Genomic DNA, 16658 nt, shown 5'->3' with positions numbered 1-16658 from the left:
GTGGCGCCGAGTGATGCTGGGGTGGCGCCGAGTGATGCTGGGGTGGCGCCGAGTGATGCTGGGGTGGCGCCGAGTGATGCTGGGGTGGCGCCGAGTGATGCTGGGGTGGCGCCGAGTGATGCTGGGGTGGCGCCGAGTGATGCTGGGGTGGCGCCGAGTGATGCTGGGGTGGCGCCGAGTGATGGAGTGGTGGCGCCGAGTGATGGAGTGGTGGTGCTGAGTGGTGCTGCTGAGTGATAATGTGGTGGTGCTCAGTGGGGCTGTGGTGGTGCCGAGTGGGGCTGTGGTGGTGCTGAGTGGGGCTGTGGTGGTGCTGAGTGGGGCTGTGGTGGTGCTGAGTGGGGCTGTGGTGGTGCTGAGTGGTGCTGTGGTGTTGCTGAGTGATAATGTGGTGGTGCTGAGTGATGCTGGGGTAGCGCTGAGTGATGCTGGGGTAGCGCTGAGTGATGCTGGGGTGGCGCTGAGTGGTGCTGGGGTGGCGCTGAGTGGTGCTGGGGTGGCGCTGAGTGGTGCTGGGGTGGCGCTGAGTGGTGCTGGGGTGGCGCTGAGTGGTGCTGGGGTGGCGCTGAGTGGTGCTGGGGTGGCGCTGAGTGGTGCTGGGGTGGTGCCGAGTGGTGCTGAGTGGTGCTGTGGTGGTGCTGAGTGGTGCTGTGGTAGTGCTGCTGTGGTGGTGCCGAGTGGTGCTGTGGTGGTGCTGAGGGATAATGTGGTGGTGCTGAGTGATAATGTGGTGGTGCTGAGTGGTGCTGTGGTGGTGCTGAGTGGTGCTGTGGTGGTGCTGAGTGGTGCTGTGGTGGTGCTGCTGAGTGGTGCTGAATGATGCTGGGGTAGCGCTGAGTGATGATGTGGTGATGCAGGGTACAGAAAGGTACAAAAAGCGAGTCGAACAGAGGGCAGAAAGGCACAAAAATGCCCCCAATACCGCAAGCAGCTGCCCACAGACATGTGGTTCAGTGAGTATTAAAATATTTCACACATTTACGTTCGAGTTTTCTCTCTACAAATAAAGAAATTTATTGAAGGTGTTCATGTAAAAGATATTGTCATAGCAATACATTTATAGAAGGTATTCATTTAAAATTTGGAGTCTGCATTTGTTTTAAACGGTGTGGCACCGGTACAAATAAAGCCCCTGAATAACTGTGTGAGCTCTGGCAGGAACACAAACTTAGGCCACACACATAGTGAAGTTATGGGGCTAGCCGCACTGCACACTCCCCTCGTACATTTTTTGGGTTAAAAAATCCTGCACGTGGCAGTCACTGAGCGGCTGGTACATGTGGCTGCAGGCAAGGGGAAGGCAGTGACAGTTGATCCAGTGAATTCTTGCATCCTTTCCTCCACTTTTATATGTAAATGTAGGTGGCGCCACTTGGAATCGCTCTGCAGGTATTGCGACGTGTGTTTAAGACTTTGTCTGCAGTTTAAGGTGGTGGGTGTGGGGTGTTAGCAGTAAAAGCAATGCTAAATAGCTAAAGGAGGAAGCAACAGAGGGAGGGGAGACCGGAGGGGGCGATAACACGACCTATGTTTAAGATAAGGTATGCTGTTGATGTGGGGGGTTAGCAGTAACAATAATGCAAATTTAAATGTTTGGTGTTATATTTCTGAGGTTGAAATGCTATGTTATAAATATTGATGTAATCCATGTTTGAAACGTTTATTCAACTCAACACAAAGCGCTTTCTTAGCGTTCTTTCAACTCAAAATATAAAGCGCTTTGTTATGGTTGTTTCACCTTTTTTACTTCCAACAGTATGGCACCGGTACAAAGCAAGGACCGGAATAACTGTACCCATTTAAAAAAAAAAAACGTGCGCGCTAAAAACTGTAAAAGCTTCACACACTTTTGCTTTATTTCACCGCCATGAAAGAAAAAAACAAAACAAACGCACGTGCGAGCAAATACCTTTATTGAAGATATTCCTGTTAAAATTGAGTAGTGGTAGACTTTATTATGGTCAGTTTAAACAAATGGACAGAACAAAAGACTGCAATAGTTGGAAAAGGAAACCTTAGTAAAAGAAATATAAATCTAGATTTGTAGCGAAATGGAAACGAAGGGGTCTGCATGGGAACGTCTGCCAAGTATAGCGTCTTGGGGGGTTGTTGTGGGGACAATTGTGCAACAGTCGTAGTGGCACCAAGGCCCCCAACAGAGGTAACGGTCCAATGATGTACTCTGCAGCTTCACCAGTGGACGGGCTCACTGCCTGCACCAGGACAATTGACTCAACGCCCTATACACCGCGACTACAGCCTATTAGTGCAGCAGGTGCAGTAGCACCGGGCGTATAGAGCCGTAGAGGGGCGACTGGACAGCAAGAATGCTGTACTCTACTGGATTCACAGCATTGAATGGGGCCATTCACCCTGCCTGCACCAGGACTCACGGGCACCCTTGCTACGCTATTGTACATAGCATGGTGTTTTATTTGGTGCACACAAACGCCAGACCCACCCGTCAGGTTTTAACATAAAAATACACTTGTTGCCTTTCAGATCCTCCCACAGTTCCAGAAAACCGAGCTGACCCTTGCACGCTGATAAGATGTTATTATGCACCGAGAAAGAGTGAATATTTTAAAATCTCCCGCGCAAATGAAAACCCTCCCTCCACAGCAAAAATGCAAAGAAAACAGGCAACGTCCTTTTTATGAAACCATATTTTTTATGAAACCATATTTTACCCCGCAGAAGCAAATATCAGCCCGTGTTTGCAGCTTTGCCTTCGATCCACTAATTGTCCAAAATGAAAATAAATATGTTGTACAAACGGCAATAAAAAGATACGAGTAAAAACTGGCTGACAGGCAATCACTCTTCTAAAACTTTAATAGTCTAGCGAGGGAGAGAGTGAGAAGCATTGAATCACGTTTAAATGAATAACCGTAAAAACGATACGTGTTGAAGCGCCAGCCCGACCGCAGTGTAAGAATTGTAATAATATACAGGGAGAGAGTGACAAGCAACATGGCAAGAAAGAGAGGAGTACAGAGTGGGGTCAGAGTGTGAGAGATGCGCATAGCAGAGAGAGAAGGAGAGGGGGGCAATGTGGGGCGAGAAAGAGGAAGGTGAAGTGCGGTAACCCTAACATCTGAGATGCCTGTCGTGAGTGGCCCTGGTGGGGGTCTCATTGGCTGCAGGGGTGCAGGCATAGGCGTCCCGCGGGCCTGAGGCATAGAAGTGTTTGCCAGACAGAGGAAGGGCCGCAGTGGCCCTACGTGGTTTTATATGCACAGAAATCCGGGTGAAAAAAGCTGCAGCTATTGAACTGAACGATGCGTGTTCAAGCGCCAGCCCGCCCGCAGTGTAAAAATGGTAATGATATACAGAGGGAGAGAGTGGGAAGCATTTAATCACGTCGAAATTAGCAACAATAAAAATGAAGCGCCAGCCCGACCGCAGTGGCCCAACGTGCTTTTATTTGCAGACAGATCCAGGTGAAAGAAGCTGCAACTATTAAACTGTCTGGATAGTTTGTGCTTTATTTCCACTGGCGTGGAGCATGCAATGTTAGACGAAGTGTTCTGAAAAGAACTGTATTCTGGGTCTAAATAGTAAAAACAAATCACTGTGTTAATGGTAAATAGAATACAAATGACGCACTGGCACACTAGGTATATTTTATAAGTTAAGATGTACTTACACAAAAAAGAAAACTGGAAACAGCACGTGTTGCACAGGATATGTCTCTTTGAGCATCGATATGTCTCTGGGCACATGAAAGAGAAACTGTTCTGAACAGTGGCTTGTGTTGACTTTAAATAAGGAAAATGCGAGACACGGCCGCCAGTGAAAGTACCGCCGGCCGTGGGCAGCAACAGCAGGGGTGAATAATTAGGGGGGGGGAGAAATGCCTGAGGCCGAGCGCACGCTGGGGGAAGCTTCAGATGCCTGTGGGAGGGAGGCTGATGGCTTTGATGTGGACGCGCGTTCCGCCCCAGTGCACCTCACGAACTGTAGGAAATCCACGATGGTTTCAGACCTTGGTTTGGCCTCTATACTCTCGTCCTATTATCCCTTGCGGGATTAATAGGACGAGACCTAAAAACAAGCAACAGTAGGATGAGAAGGTCAGGGGGGTATGGAAATGACTACTGGGTGACAAGAAAGGCTCAAGTAATGCATGAGGGGACAGGGAAAGTAACGACGGCAGGGCAACACCACCACAGTGGGACCGGCAAGAAAAGAAGTGAGATATGGTCATGGGAAAACTGCCTTCAAAGACATGCACTCTTATGGACTGGTCAACTTAAATAAAACATTTTTAAAATTACCTCCCAAAGCGCATGACCAGTGGAAGGACACTGGCCAATGACAAGACACCATACTTGGACCATGCTCCACAGCAAAGAAAAATGCAAAGAGAAAATAAAGGGAATGTGAGAGAATGAAGCCAACCAATTGTAAGGAGTGGATGTGCTATAAGCCCCTTGTATAAAAACCAAATTTCTCACATGCAACAGTACATACACTGCCTCAGTTGAGACCTAAAAGTAGTTGGTGAGTATTAGTACTGATAGTCTTTAATAGGCCCACAGGGGATCAGTCATCAACCATAGGACCACATCTTCACCAGAACACCTGCGAGGATTCTGAGCGGTAACTTCAATTGTGGCTGGAGAGGGCCTGCAAAGCGCAGGAAGAACTTCTAGATGGCACACCTCCTCCTGGATGAGGGAATCAGGATGCGTGCCGACTGGCAGCTCCAAAGGTAGAGGTAATGCTGCTGTGGTGAGAAATAAGAAATGTGTGCTATTTTAAACTAACTGAGAGCATGAACTATAATCAGTGGCAATCTGCAATTGAGCTATAATACTTGCCTTTGAACTCTAACCCAAACAGAGGGGCAAGACCGCTCATGATACTGCTCTCCCAGCGCACAGCTCCACCGGCAGTCCACTTGGGTAGTGCCTCTGCCTTTCACCGCTACTGACCACGGTTCAAGGCCCTGTGCCTTGCCCTCGGCTGCTACACTTGCCTGCCATCATTTGATTTTGTTTGGTTCTCTTTGTTTCTTTACTTAATTATATTTAGTTTTTCTTCCTCTCGCCCAACTTCACCTTTTCCCGCTTTCTGCCTCCTTCAGCCCTTTTTGTCACCGCTGTTGCCCCAACAGCCCCTCCCGCTTCCCAGTTGTCCCACCCCCTCGAACCCTACTTATTAGCACCCACTGCACGCTGAGACGAGCAAGACCCCTCGGGATACTGCTCTCCCAGCGCACGGCTCCACCAACAGTGCACTTAGGTAGTGTCTCTGCCTTTCACTGCCGCTGACCGCGGTTCGAAGCCCTGTGCCTCGCCCAGGGACTGCTCCGCTTTTCTAGCCGGTTTCACTCTGCTCTACTCTTGCCTCTCGTCATTTAGTTTTATTTATTTATTTACATAATTGTATTTTATTTTTCCTCCTCTCACCCAACTTCACCTTTCCCCGCTTTCTGCCTCCTTCAGCCATTTTTCCCACCCCTGCTGCCCCAGCAGCACCTCCCGCCTTCCAGCTGTCCCGCCTTCCCACAACCCCTACTTAATGGTGGCTGCTGCATGGGAGCACCAAAGGAAAATCCTTCTGCAACCAGTGCCAGGAACCCTGATCCTCTGATCCACCAACGCTACAACTCCTCGGCTCTCTACGCACTCAACATTGGCAAGAACAACAACTGCAAGCTCTATTCACCTGTCGACATCCAAGGACCCTTCACTTGCCGACACTGCCGCCACCCCTTCACCTTCGCTGAGACCCAGGACCCAGGCAAATACTCCATCACAACCAAAACTCTGCAATGCATCCTCCTCAATGTCTGCTCCCTCCACAGACACGCTGCGAAAAGCTGGGACCTCCTCGACAGCACCACCTCTGATGACGCCTTCGTCACCCCGAAACCTAGATGAACACCGCCTCGGGACCGGACATCGTGATCACCATCCCCAAAGGCTACAAGATCACCCGGAAGGACCACCCCAACTACTTCGGGGGAGGCATCGCCATCGCTCACAAGTCCAACCACCGTCTGAGCACCTACACAGACGGGCCCAAGGTCCTGATGGAATACCTTCACTTCAAGATACAGACCAAACCGTCCACCACCCTTCAAGGCACCCTCATCTACAGCCACCCCGGACCCCGCACACCTTTCTCCGACATCATCACCAGCAAGCCATCACCTCCACCAACTACACCTTGCTGGGAGACCTCAACTTCTACCTCGACAACCACCAAGACCCCAACTCCACCTCCTTCCTGAACCATCTCCACAACATCGGACTCAAACAGATCGTTCCTGAACCAACGCACTCAGCAGGACATACTCTCAACCCCATCTTCACAGCAGGAAACACCATCACCTGCAGCCACACCTCAGAACTCCCATGGACAGACCACCGATGCATCCACTTCACCTTCAAAACAAACGTCTCCCACAGAAGGCATACCAGATCCAGCACAGGAATTGGAACAAGTTCTGCGACGACCAGCTCGCTGCCTCCCTCAGCAGCTCCGCTCCCACTGCCACAGACGACGGCCCTACCACCGCTGCCCATACCCTACACAACTGTATCACCGACTGCGCCAACACCATCGCCCCCTTCAAGAAAACTTCCAACCCAAATGCCAGGAAAGCCAGCTGGTTCTCCACCGAACTCCGAGAATCTAGACGAACCTGCAGATGACTCGAAAACCTATGGAGGAACTCCAAAACCCCAGCAGATCTCAACAACTTAAAAGCAGCCACCACCGCCCACCACAAACTCATCAGATACTCAAGGAATAAAGCACTCCAGGAAAGAATCTCCACCCATGCACACCACAGCAAGGAACTCTTCTGCATCGTCAAAGAGTTCGCCCAACCCAACAGTGAGACTACTGATAACCCACCCTCCCAGGACCTCTGCGACAGTCTCAGTACCTTCTTCAACCACAAAATCAAGACCAACTATGACTACTTCGACAACAACAACCTTTACGAGGAACCCACACCTACTGTTCCCTACACCACGCAGCGACCCTGGAGACCTGGAAAGCCTTCAGAATAGAAGACACCCTAAAGACTATGAAGACAACCCACTCCGGGGCCCCTACCGACCTCTGCCCCCACCACATCTACCACAGAGCAGCCGACATTGCCCCCGAGCTTGAAAGAATCATCAAGACCGCCTCCTTCTCTGATGACTGGAAACACACGGAGATCAATCCTCTCCTCAAAAAAACCCTCCGCAGACCCCACCGACCTCAAGAACTTCTGACCGATCTCCTTACTCACGTATCCGGCGAAAGTCATGGAAAAAGCAGTCAACAGTCAACTCGCCTCCTTCATAGAAGAAAACAACATCCTCGACTCCTCCCAATCAGGCTTCAGGAAGAATCACAGCACCGAAACTGCCCTTCTCGCTGCGACAGACGACATCCGCTCCTCCTTGACAATGTAGAAACTATGGCCCTCATCCTCCAGGACCTCTCCACTGCCTTAGACAGCCCCCCACCGCACCCTAGATCGCAGAGTCCATGATGCAGGAATCTGGAACAAGGCCCTCAACTGGATCCGCTCATTCCTCTCCGGCAGAACGCAGCGGGTCAAACTCCCTCCTTTCCTCTCGGAATCCACACCAACCACCTGCGGAGTCCCCCAAGGATCCTCCATCAGCCCCATCCTGTTCAATGTCCACATGGCCCAGCTCGCATCCATCGTCAGATCACACTGACTCAACATCGTATCTTACACAGACAACACCCAACTCATCCTCTCCCTGTTCAACGAGCCCAACATCCCCAAACACAACTTTCAAGAAGCAATGGAAGCAGTCGCCAGGTAGATGAACAGCTGCCCACAACAGTCAGTTGTGTGTAGTATTAAGTTGTACGTGTCTTGAAGTAATTTTATCAAAGTAAAACACCTGGTTTGGACAATCAGCTACTACGCTGCTGGGCAACTGTTGAGCTCCGAGTTTGTGACCTCTACTTTACCACCCAGAGTAGCATGAGACTGCTTGCCATCTCTACCATCTAGAGACAAATGCTAAGAGCTTATACTTTGTCCAGTTTTGCACAGCGATAGGAGAACAGACCTTAGAGGCAAAAGATCCTGACACCCATTGATGAGGCCCAGGAGCCCCAGTTTACCCATTGGCACACTGCCAAACAGGGTGCGACCCTCACTATTATAAGCAGAGATAAAAAAAGTTTCAAAACATGGAACCAAATATGCCTATTTATGGATAATCGTAATTGCCTGCGGAAATTTAAAACTTATAGTGTCCGACACACATAAAAAGCAATTATGGATACTTCTATACAATGAGGATGCTGGAATGGATGAATATGATGTCAATGAATACCATGATATCTGCAGAGTCGACGTCACCAATAAAGGCAATATCAATGTATGCCATTAACTGTGCCCGCAGGAGCATGCCAATACCTGTCAATATAATATCAATGTATGTCATTTTCTGTACCCACATAATGGCACAGACACCAGCAACAACGAGACCAATGTATGCCATAATCTATACACAAATGGCAATACTGTTGTTAGTAAAAAACAATGTTGATGTATGTTATGGCTTAAGAAAACTTAACTGTGTCAATACCAGTAACGACAATGTCAATGTATGCTATGACAACTGTATGCACAAGGTTGAAGATGTCAATAGAAATGATTTTCTGTACCCACATAATGGCACAGACACCAGCAACAACGAGACCAATGTATGCCATAGTCTATACACAAATGGCAATACTGTTGTTAGTAAAAACAATGTTGATGTATGTTATGGCTTAAGCAAACTTAACTGTGTCAATACCAGTAACGACAATGTCAAAGTATGCTATGACAACTGTATGCACATGGTTGAAGATGTCAATAGAAATGATATCAGTGGCTGCCATATTAGTTTTAGGAGTTCCAATGAAATCGTATCATTGCTGTTGGATTCACCCAAGGTGCCATCCCACTCAACCCCAAGTCAGAGATACATGATTACATGGTTAAACAAGCCCTACAAGCCACACCCATGCCTATCGATAAACAGGTCACAGGTGGGGTCTCTCTTAACCTAAAGACAAACGCATGCGCAGGGTAAACCCAGATCGATCCCCCACAGATCGGTAGATGCACCACAAGCATGTTTGAGGAAACTGGCCCCCATAAAACACATTTGGTAAAGGGCTTGCGTTCTCCAAAATACCACAATGGTAGATTCCACATATAGACAGAAACACTCATCCAATCAGGACACACACACCAAACGTAGTGATCACATTCTGATGGTACTTCCGAAATCCTGCTCGGTTTCCCCGTGTGCTTCCTAAACTTCATTGGTTGCCTGTTGAAAAGCGCATTCATTTCAAGTCTCTGTGTGTTGCGCAGGATCCTGACCCTACAGCCACCTTTAGGGCTGGCCAATTTGTTAGAGTTTTACGTCCCGCGGCGCCCCCTTAAATCTGCTGACCAAGCGTTGGTTAGCATTCCTCGAGTTCTGAAAGCTAGAGCTAGTGGCCGTTCTTTTCGCAGTCTGGCTGCGAAACTCCGGAATTCGCTCCCAGTTTCCATCAGAGCGATCCAGAACAGCCTTTCTTTTCGTGAAGCCATAAAGACCTGGCTTTTCCCTGTATAACTTTTAATTTTCTTCCCATGGCTCACGTTCATGGTCTTTGGTGGCGCTGGGACAGCTATGCGCAATACAAATCCGACTAATAATAATAATAATAATAAATAATCACGAGCTCCTCATGCCAGACATCTGTACACGTACACACAGGTTCTCCCCGAGGTTGAGAAACATCTGTGTCTTCATCAGATGCCCGTGCTTGTTGATTTTCAACTGAGATGCTTTTGGGAATGTAGAAAATTGTTTTATTGTACCTCATGAACTGTATATAACAGTGGACAAAACTTGGTACACCAAGAGACTTTGAGCAAAGACACTATTGAGGCTCTCCCGGCTGCATTTGTTTTTAAAAACAACTTGTTCCTGTTTTGCCACATGCCTCTTGTCTTCTCATTTATTTAAGCTAAACTCATATCAGAGCAACAACGACAAACAATTTTTCCAATCAACTTTAGCGTCAGGTCTACAGTCAAGACTATAACAAGTGAGACACAAGCATAGCAAAGTATGCATCTGTTCCCTCTGTAAACACCTGTAAAGTAAAACTGGAACAGCAACTACAACAGGATACATACAAAATAGACCATCAAGTTCTGATATCCCTCCAGAAAAGCAAACAACAAATATTTTTCGTTCAAAGGACTGTAAACTGAACAAAACTAGACAACAAACCTCTTGGTATCTAGGGAGGAGCCCCACATAACAGGGAATGAAAGCGACCCTTAAAGTAACCCTGTATTTGAAAATGGAACCATGGATACAGACATACAGCTAAATTAATTGCCAAAGTACAATGTACACTTGGTGTAAACACAAATTAAGGTCCAAGGAACTAAAGTAGTTTGACTATAACTTCAAGATATATATATAGTTGGCCAAAGCCGTGAAATAGAAAGAATGTCTGGGGGCAGAAACGTATCCACTGTAGCGCATCTCTTAGGTGATATTTGTATTTGAAAGGGGTGGGAGAGGGAGCAGTGAAGGAGGGGAGATCTGAGGGGCAAACTTTGGAGCATAGACCAGCACAAAGAAAACACGGATACTTTATTGAGAGTTGTCAGCCGTGTTTCATATTTACAATACCCGACTTAACTCGAGACCCTCGTAATCAGGTGGGCTTAGTGGGGAAGAGAGCAAGAATGCAAGGACAAAGAAATAGAAGAGACATTTTGACATAACAGTATCCCCGAGTAACCAGTGAAAACTTAAACCTAAGAAAAGGTCGCCTGGGAGTAAGACAGAAGAGATACGCAAACACAAAAAGATCTAAAGACAGGGACAAGTGCAGGACGGTGCACGATTGCTCGTGCCGCCCACCAGCGTTAAATGTTACCTGCCTATAGGAACTCGGCAGATATGCCCTGGCTTATATAAATTCAACAAAGAGAACTAAAATTATAAAACTATTAAAACGTGTTTCCCAAAAATGAGATTACAAGAACACGCTCTTCCTTCAGACAAGAAATTACCAGGTAACCCTTTAATAGCAAAATTCTGTGAGGTGGTCAGAAAACAGTGGGGTGGCAACAGTGCCGCGCACTCAGGTAAGGGCACTAATAACGGGGTAAAGTAGCGGCTAGAGTCTGCTTTACCTGTCCTCCACCTCGTCTAAAGAGGGTGGTAGCTTCTCCTTCCGCCATGTTGCTCACACCAGGCGCGGGCGCACAAGCATGACCACGGTATCCATCGGCGGCCTCTGCACCAATTACAATCAGCGCGTCATCAGAGAGCGCCCACCGAGAGCCGAGTTCGTGGTTTCATTAACGTGTTCGCGCTGATCACGACTTAGCAGGTGGCGAAAAATACTAAAAAGACTAGACCGGGTTCTCGCAGTATCCCTCGAAAGTGCCATTCGAGCCGCTTCGGCTAATGCTGCATTGCTGCCAAGTTTTCAGTATTCATATGAGTTATATTTGTATTCGGAATATAAGTGACATTAACATCCGTCAAGCGTGCGTGGCACTTATCACCACTGTTTACAAAGTAAATAGGCAACGTACAAAACAAGCATTTGCCATGCAATAGGTCTCGCTTTTGTGAAAGAGCTATTGGTGCTGTAAATGACAAAGTTTATAGTTATGTTTTTAGTTTCTTAGCATTTTACCTTGCTGCTACATGAAGCAGTGGCAAAACCAGAAAGAAACAATGCACTTTGTGCTTGTAGTTTTAGTAAAACAACTCCAGTGACAGAAAAACAACGGTTGTCTAGATTATTAAAATGCTGTTTTGCAGCATTCACATGTGTTTCTGAAGTTAATCTTATCATGCATGTTATACGAACAAGGCCAAGTCGTAATACGCCTAGCCTATACAATGTAGATCAGTCGTTTGCGTAAGCTAGCCGGAACGAGTGACGCCAATTATAACCCCACCGGCGTACACCTACAACAATATTGCCTTCACCATATCTGTACTGTACCTACAAAACTCTCTAATAAAATCTTTTGAAATAAAAAAGAAAAAAATTAGCAAATAACGTGCCTGATTCGGCTCCAAAGCACTGATTCCTGCAAGTTATTCCGTATCCCAGCTGCAAAACTCAGGAAGGCATGAGATGGGGAAGAAATACCGCACAGTAATAGCGCACTGAAGGGAAGATTTACCATTTTTTCACGTAGCGCAGTGCAGCAGCTTGAAATTACCTAAAATAAACCTCAGCCCTACGGAGTAACAACATTTGGACCCACATGTTGTGTCGGGCGTCTGGTCAGCCCCGACACGACAGGTACTAAACACTGGCTCTTATATTTTGGGCCTACGTGCAGGGCAATGAACACAGTAGCCAGATGGTGTGTTTAAGGGTCTCTGCCTCCGTCGCTGACTGCCGACGGGAGCACGTCTCATAACTTTTATTAACCAAGGGTCACATGACCCATTAAGTTATGGCGGGACGAACGCCGTCATCAGTCACGACATTACATTCCTCCCCAACAAGGATCAAAACAATATCGCAATAAAACCTTCAATAACAACAAGTCAACAACCTTCCAGGATGCAACTCTGAGCCACCGGGGACCCAATTATTTAGCAACATATCATCACATACATAGAACAGTCTTACGTGATATAGTCTCGCAGCCTGGACGACGGTTCAGGATTTCTTCGCAGCTGGTACTGAGATAGACCTCGCCCAGAGGAAGGGACGGGGCTACTCTCTAGATCCAGCTCACCGTGGCTCTCCTCCAACAGAGCCGAAGAGCTCCCACTTTCCGCGCCGCAGTCAACCGCAGTCAACCCGGGAGTCCTCCAGGTCACCCGCTTTTTCCGCTGGGCGGTGGTCCATGGCCTCACAGTCACTGTCTTCAGTTTCTGATGTGGGGGCGAGTGATGTTGACAGTTCCGGGTGAAATTTCCTGAAATGAGACACGTTGCGGGTCACCGTCTCCCGTCCTCTGGTGACAATGATTCTGGTCCCTTTGATGTTCACCACAGTCCAGGGCGTCTTTTCATATGACAGTTGGAACTTGCCGGTATAATAGCGATTCTTCAACAGCACTAAGTCCCCTATCTTAATTCGGCTCTCCTGCGCTTTCCGTCGATGGCTTGCCGGTTCATGGGCCTTCCTACGACGAGTATCAATCAGGGAATTATCAAGGCCTTTTGGCTGCCATTCAGGATGGTGAGGGATTGAATCAGTAACCACTCGCCCCATCAGTAAGTGTGCGGGAGCTACCCCAGTGGTTGTGTGGGGTGTTTGCCGGTAGCTGCGAAAGGAATGTATAGATCGCCAGTTCAATCCATTGTTTCTTGTCATGTGCAATTCGGATAACCTTGTTGAGAGTCCTCATGAAACGTTCCGCCTCACTATTGGCTTGAGGCCAACGAGGCGTGATTCGGCAGTGTTGTATGCCAAGGGCTGTGAGGTAAGTGGCCAGCTCTTGTCCCTGGAACGGGGACCCATTGTCAGTGCGCAACTCATGTATCAATCCATGGGTGGCCATGATCTTTTCTATCTTGGGTATTACCTCAGCAGCATTGGGTGATGTTACGATTTCCACTTCCATAATATTTGGAATAGTCATCGATTACCACCAATGTGTGCCGGCCGTCAGGCAGACTGCCAAAATCCATGCTGGCACATAACCACGGGGACTGTGGTCTAGGCTCGGTGATTACGGGGGCAGGACGAGGCAAATCTCCAGTTACTTGACATGCCGAATAGGAGCAAACATTAGAAATTAAGGAACCCAGTCACTGTTTAGTTCTGCCGCTTTTTTTATTTTGAGCAGAATATCACCCTAAGGTAATTAATCCTTGGGCGATGTATATACTTTTTTTTGGAGTAATACAAGTTACATCACTTTTTTTTAGATTTCTGAAAACAGTCTGAGGTTTGTTCGTTGCCATACTAAAAACATAAAATTTCACATGTACTATAAACACTAAATAGGAGCAAGCAGCATTCTCCACCAACTCGTCCACACCTTGGTGCGGAGTCGTGCCTTTGTCTTTACCATGCCTTGGTGCCCCACATGGGCCAATTGTACGCATCTGTCCATTAATGACGTGAGGATCACTAAACAATGCCCCCTTAGCAAGCAACCTGTTGGGTCTTCATTGAGTTCATCCTTCACAAGCTTTCCATTATCCATTGAGCATGAATTGTCAGAATTTTCCACTCTTCTTTGGCCTTGTGCCAATTGCCATTTTTTTAAATCCTCTTTGCCCGCTGGAGGCACTCATCTTTGGCTGTAGCTTCAGTCAGATCTTTCATGGACAGGGGAAGTGGACAGGACCGAGCTGTAATGCATTTTACATATTCTTCAGTGTCAGCAGCGTCCTCCATTTCCTTCTCAGTAGCTGCTCTGGGATGTCGGGACAGGTAATCAGCCAGATTACGGGATCCTTGTTGGTATTCCACTCTGCAATTATAGTCTTGAAGTTGGAGCATCCACTTTTCGATTCTTGGTGGAGGTTTCATGGATGTACCTGCGAACAGAGCTACCAGAGATTTGTGATCGGTTGTGACCACAAACGGCTTCCCATACACATATAAGTGGAAATGGCGACATCCCCAATGGATGGCAATAGCCTCCTTCTCTATCTGAGAATCACGCTGTTCAGTCTCTGTGAGTGACCTGCTTGCAAACGCCACCGGGGCCCAATCTTCCTCCTGACACTGTTTCTGTAAGAGCACAGCTCCTAGACCTAGCGGGCCTGCATCAACAGCAATTTGGGTCATTCGCTCCGGGTCAAAGAACGCCAGAGTGGTTGCCTCTGAGAGGGCGTTCTTGATGTCATGGAAGGCCTTCTCTTGAAGCGGACCCCACTTCCACCGAGTGGAGTCCTTGGTGAGCTCTCGCAACTGCAGTGTGAGGGTGGTAAGGTCCTTGATGAACCTGCCGCAATAGTTGATCATGCCCAAAAAACTGCGAACTTCTGTCATGCTGGCTGGGGCATTGGCATTTTTGATGCCCCGCACTTTTTCGGGATCCAGGTTGACGCCCTCCGTGGAGAAGGTGTACCCGAAAAACTGAAGCTTCTTCTTTAAGAATTCGCATTTCTCCCTATGCAGCGTGAGGCCAGGGTCTCGCACCGTCGCAGTACCTGCGTGAGACGAGCCTTGTGTTCCTGTACCGATTTGGCGTGAACCATGATGTTGTCACTTACATTAATTACCCCCGGGATATCTGTGATCAATTCTTGTATGACGTTCTGGAACACCTCCGCAGCGCTGGATATTCCAAAACTCAGTCTCGTGTAACGTCGCAACCCCACATGAGTGGAGAATGTGGTTATGTTTCGTGACGCCTCATCCAGGACCAGTTGGTGGTATCCTGACCGTAAGTCGAGTTTGGAGAACCAGCAGGCTCCAGTCATCTCTCCTATTAAATCATCGATGGTAGGGGTAGTGTGGCGCTCGCGCTTGATGGTGGCATTTGGTAGGCGCATGTCAACACATATTCTCACTGCACCAGGCTCCTTCGGTTTCCGCGTGACCACTATGGGTGGCACTCATGGCGTGGGACCGGTGACCTTCTCTATAATCCCAGCGGCCTCCAGTTACTTCAGCTCCTGCTCAACCTGTGGTCTCATGTGGAATGCTATGCGTCGATGTCGTAGCGCAATGGGTTGGACCGTGGGGGTCAATGTGCAGATGGACCTCCTTCCCTTTAAACTTTCCAATACCTTCATATACTTCAGGGAATTCCTCGAGTAGATGTTGTATTGGCTCATGATGTACACTGAATGCAAAAGTCACTACTCCCAGGTCTTCTGCAGCACGACACCCCAGAAGCATGCCTTGGCCATCTTCGGTGACGTATATGTTAGTTTTGACAGTCCGTTCTCCATGAGTTACTGATGTTTTAAAACATCCCAGGACTTTCAGAGGGGTATCCTGCCCATATGCAAACACTGTGATAGCTGACGGCTGTAGCAGGGGTGTGGGTCGCATAGTTCGGTACAGGGCGACAGCCATAATGTTGATGGTGGCCCCAGTATCAACTACCGCCATGACTTCTTGGCTCCCTACCCCGATGTTGCACTGGGCAGGCATCCTGCTTTGCGGGATGCGGTGCCAATCATGTGCACCTTGTGGACTACCCGCTCTTCCTCCTCATCGTCGTCCATGTCACTTGGTGTTTTGTCTCCCTCAGGCACAGCGTTGACCATCTGCCGTGGTTTGCGGTATTTCTTGGCCCTGCACACCTTCTCAAAATGATTAAAACGTCCACTCCCTGAGCACCTTTTCCCTTTGGCTGGACAGTCTGCTGGCTGATGTGGCGGTCCGCCACAGTATCCGCATGTTTTTTTGTTGTTTTTTTTAAAATATATTTTTATTGCAGATATTCTTGTACACATGTATGCCGGTCAACATTACATAAACATTGTGTGGTATCGATGATACAGTAAAAGTCATATTACACAGCCATTTATCCCACAACCCGGTGGTTGGGCGGCAAGAAACCAAAATGTGATATGCGCGTGTACTTCATGTAACTATAACCATGTCCGGTCATCAAAGAATTCCTGTATCCGCTTTTCTTTTACTCCCACTACCTTAACGCACAAACCATAACTACCCCTGGGAGCTAATACTGAATGGTATAT

The 16658-nt window shown here is 48.0% G+C and overlaps 1 protein-coding gene across 1 annotated transcript in view; it reads right to left on the bottom strand.

Moving 5' to 3' along the window:
- Positions 1 to 11345, bottom strand: part of LOC144818166 (survival motor neuron protein-like) — a 399426-nt gene extending 388081 nt beyond the window's left edge. The window contains exon 1 of the mRNA XM_078675289.1: positions 11198 to 11345. Coding sequence (XP_078531415.1) covers positions 11198 to 11245 — 48 coding nt within the window. The 5' untranslated portion in view covers positions 11246 to 11345. The remainder of the gene's footprint in view (positions 1 to 11197) is intronic.
- Between the last annotated feature and the right edge of the window lie 5313 nt (positions 11346 to 16658).

Source organism: Lissotriton helveticus, chromosome 2_1 (assembly GCF_964261635.1).
Source record: "Lissotriton helveticus chromosome 2_1, aLisHel1.1, whole genome shotgun sequence".
In the NCBI taxonomy this organism is placed as follows: domain Eukaryota; kingdom Metazoa; phylum Chordata; class Amphibia; order Caudata; family Salamandridae; genus Lissotriton; species Lissotriton helveticus.
Note: the sequence above shows the minus strand (reverse complement) of the source record. Positions and strands in the feature narration are given on the sequence as shown.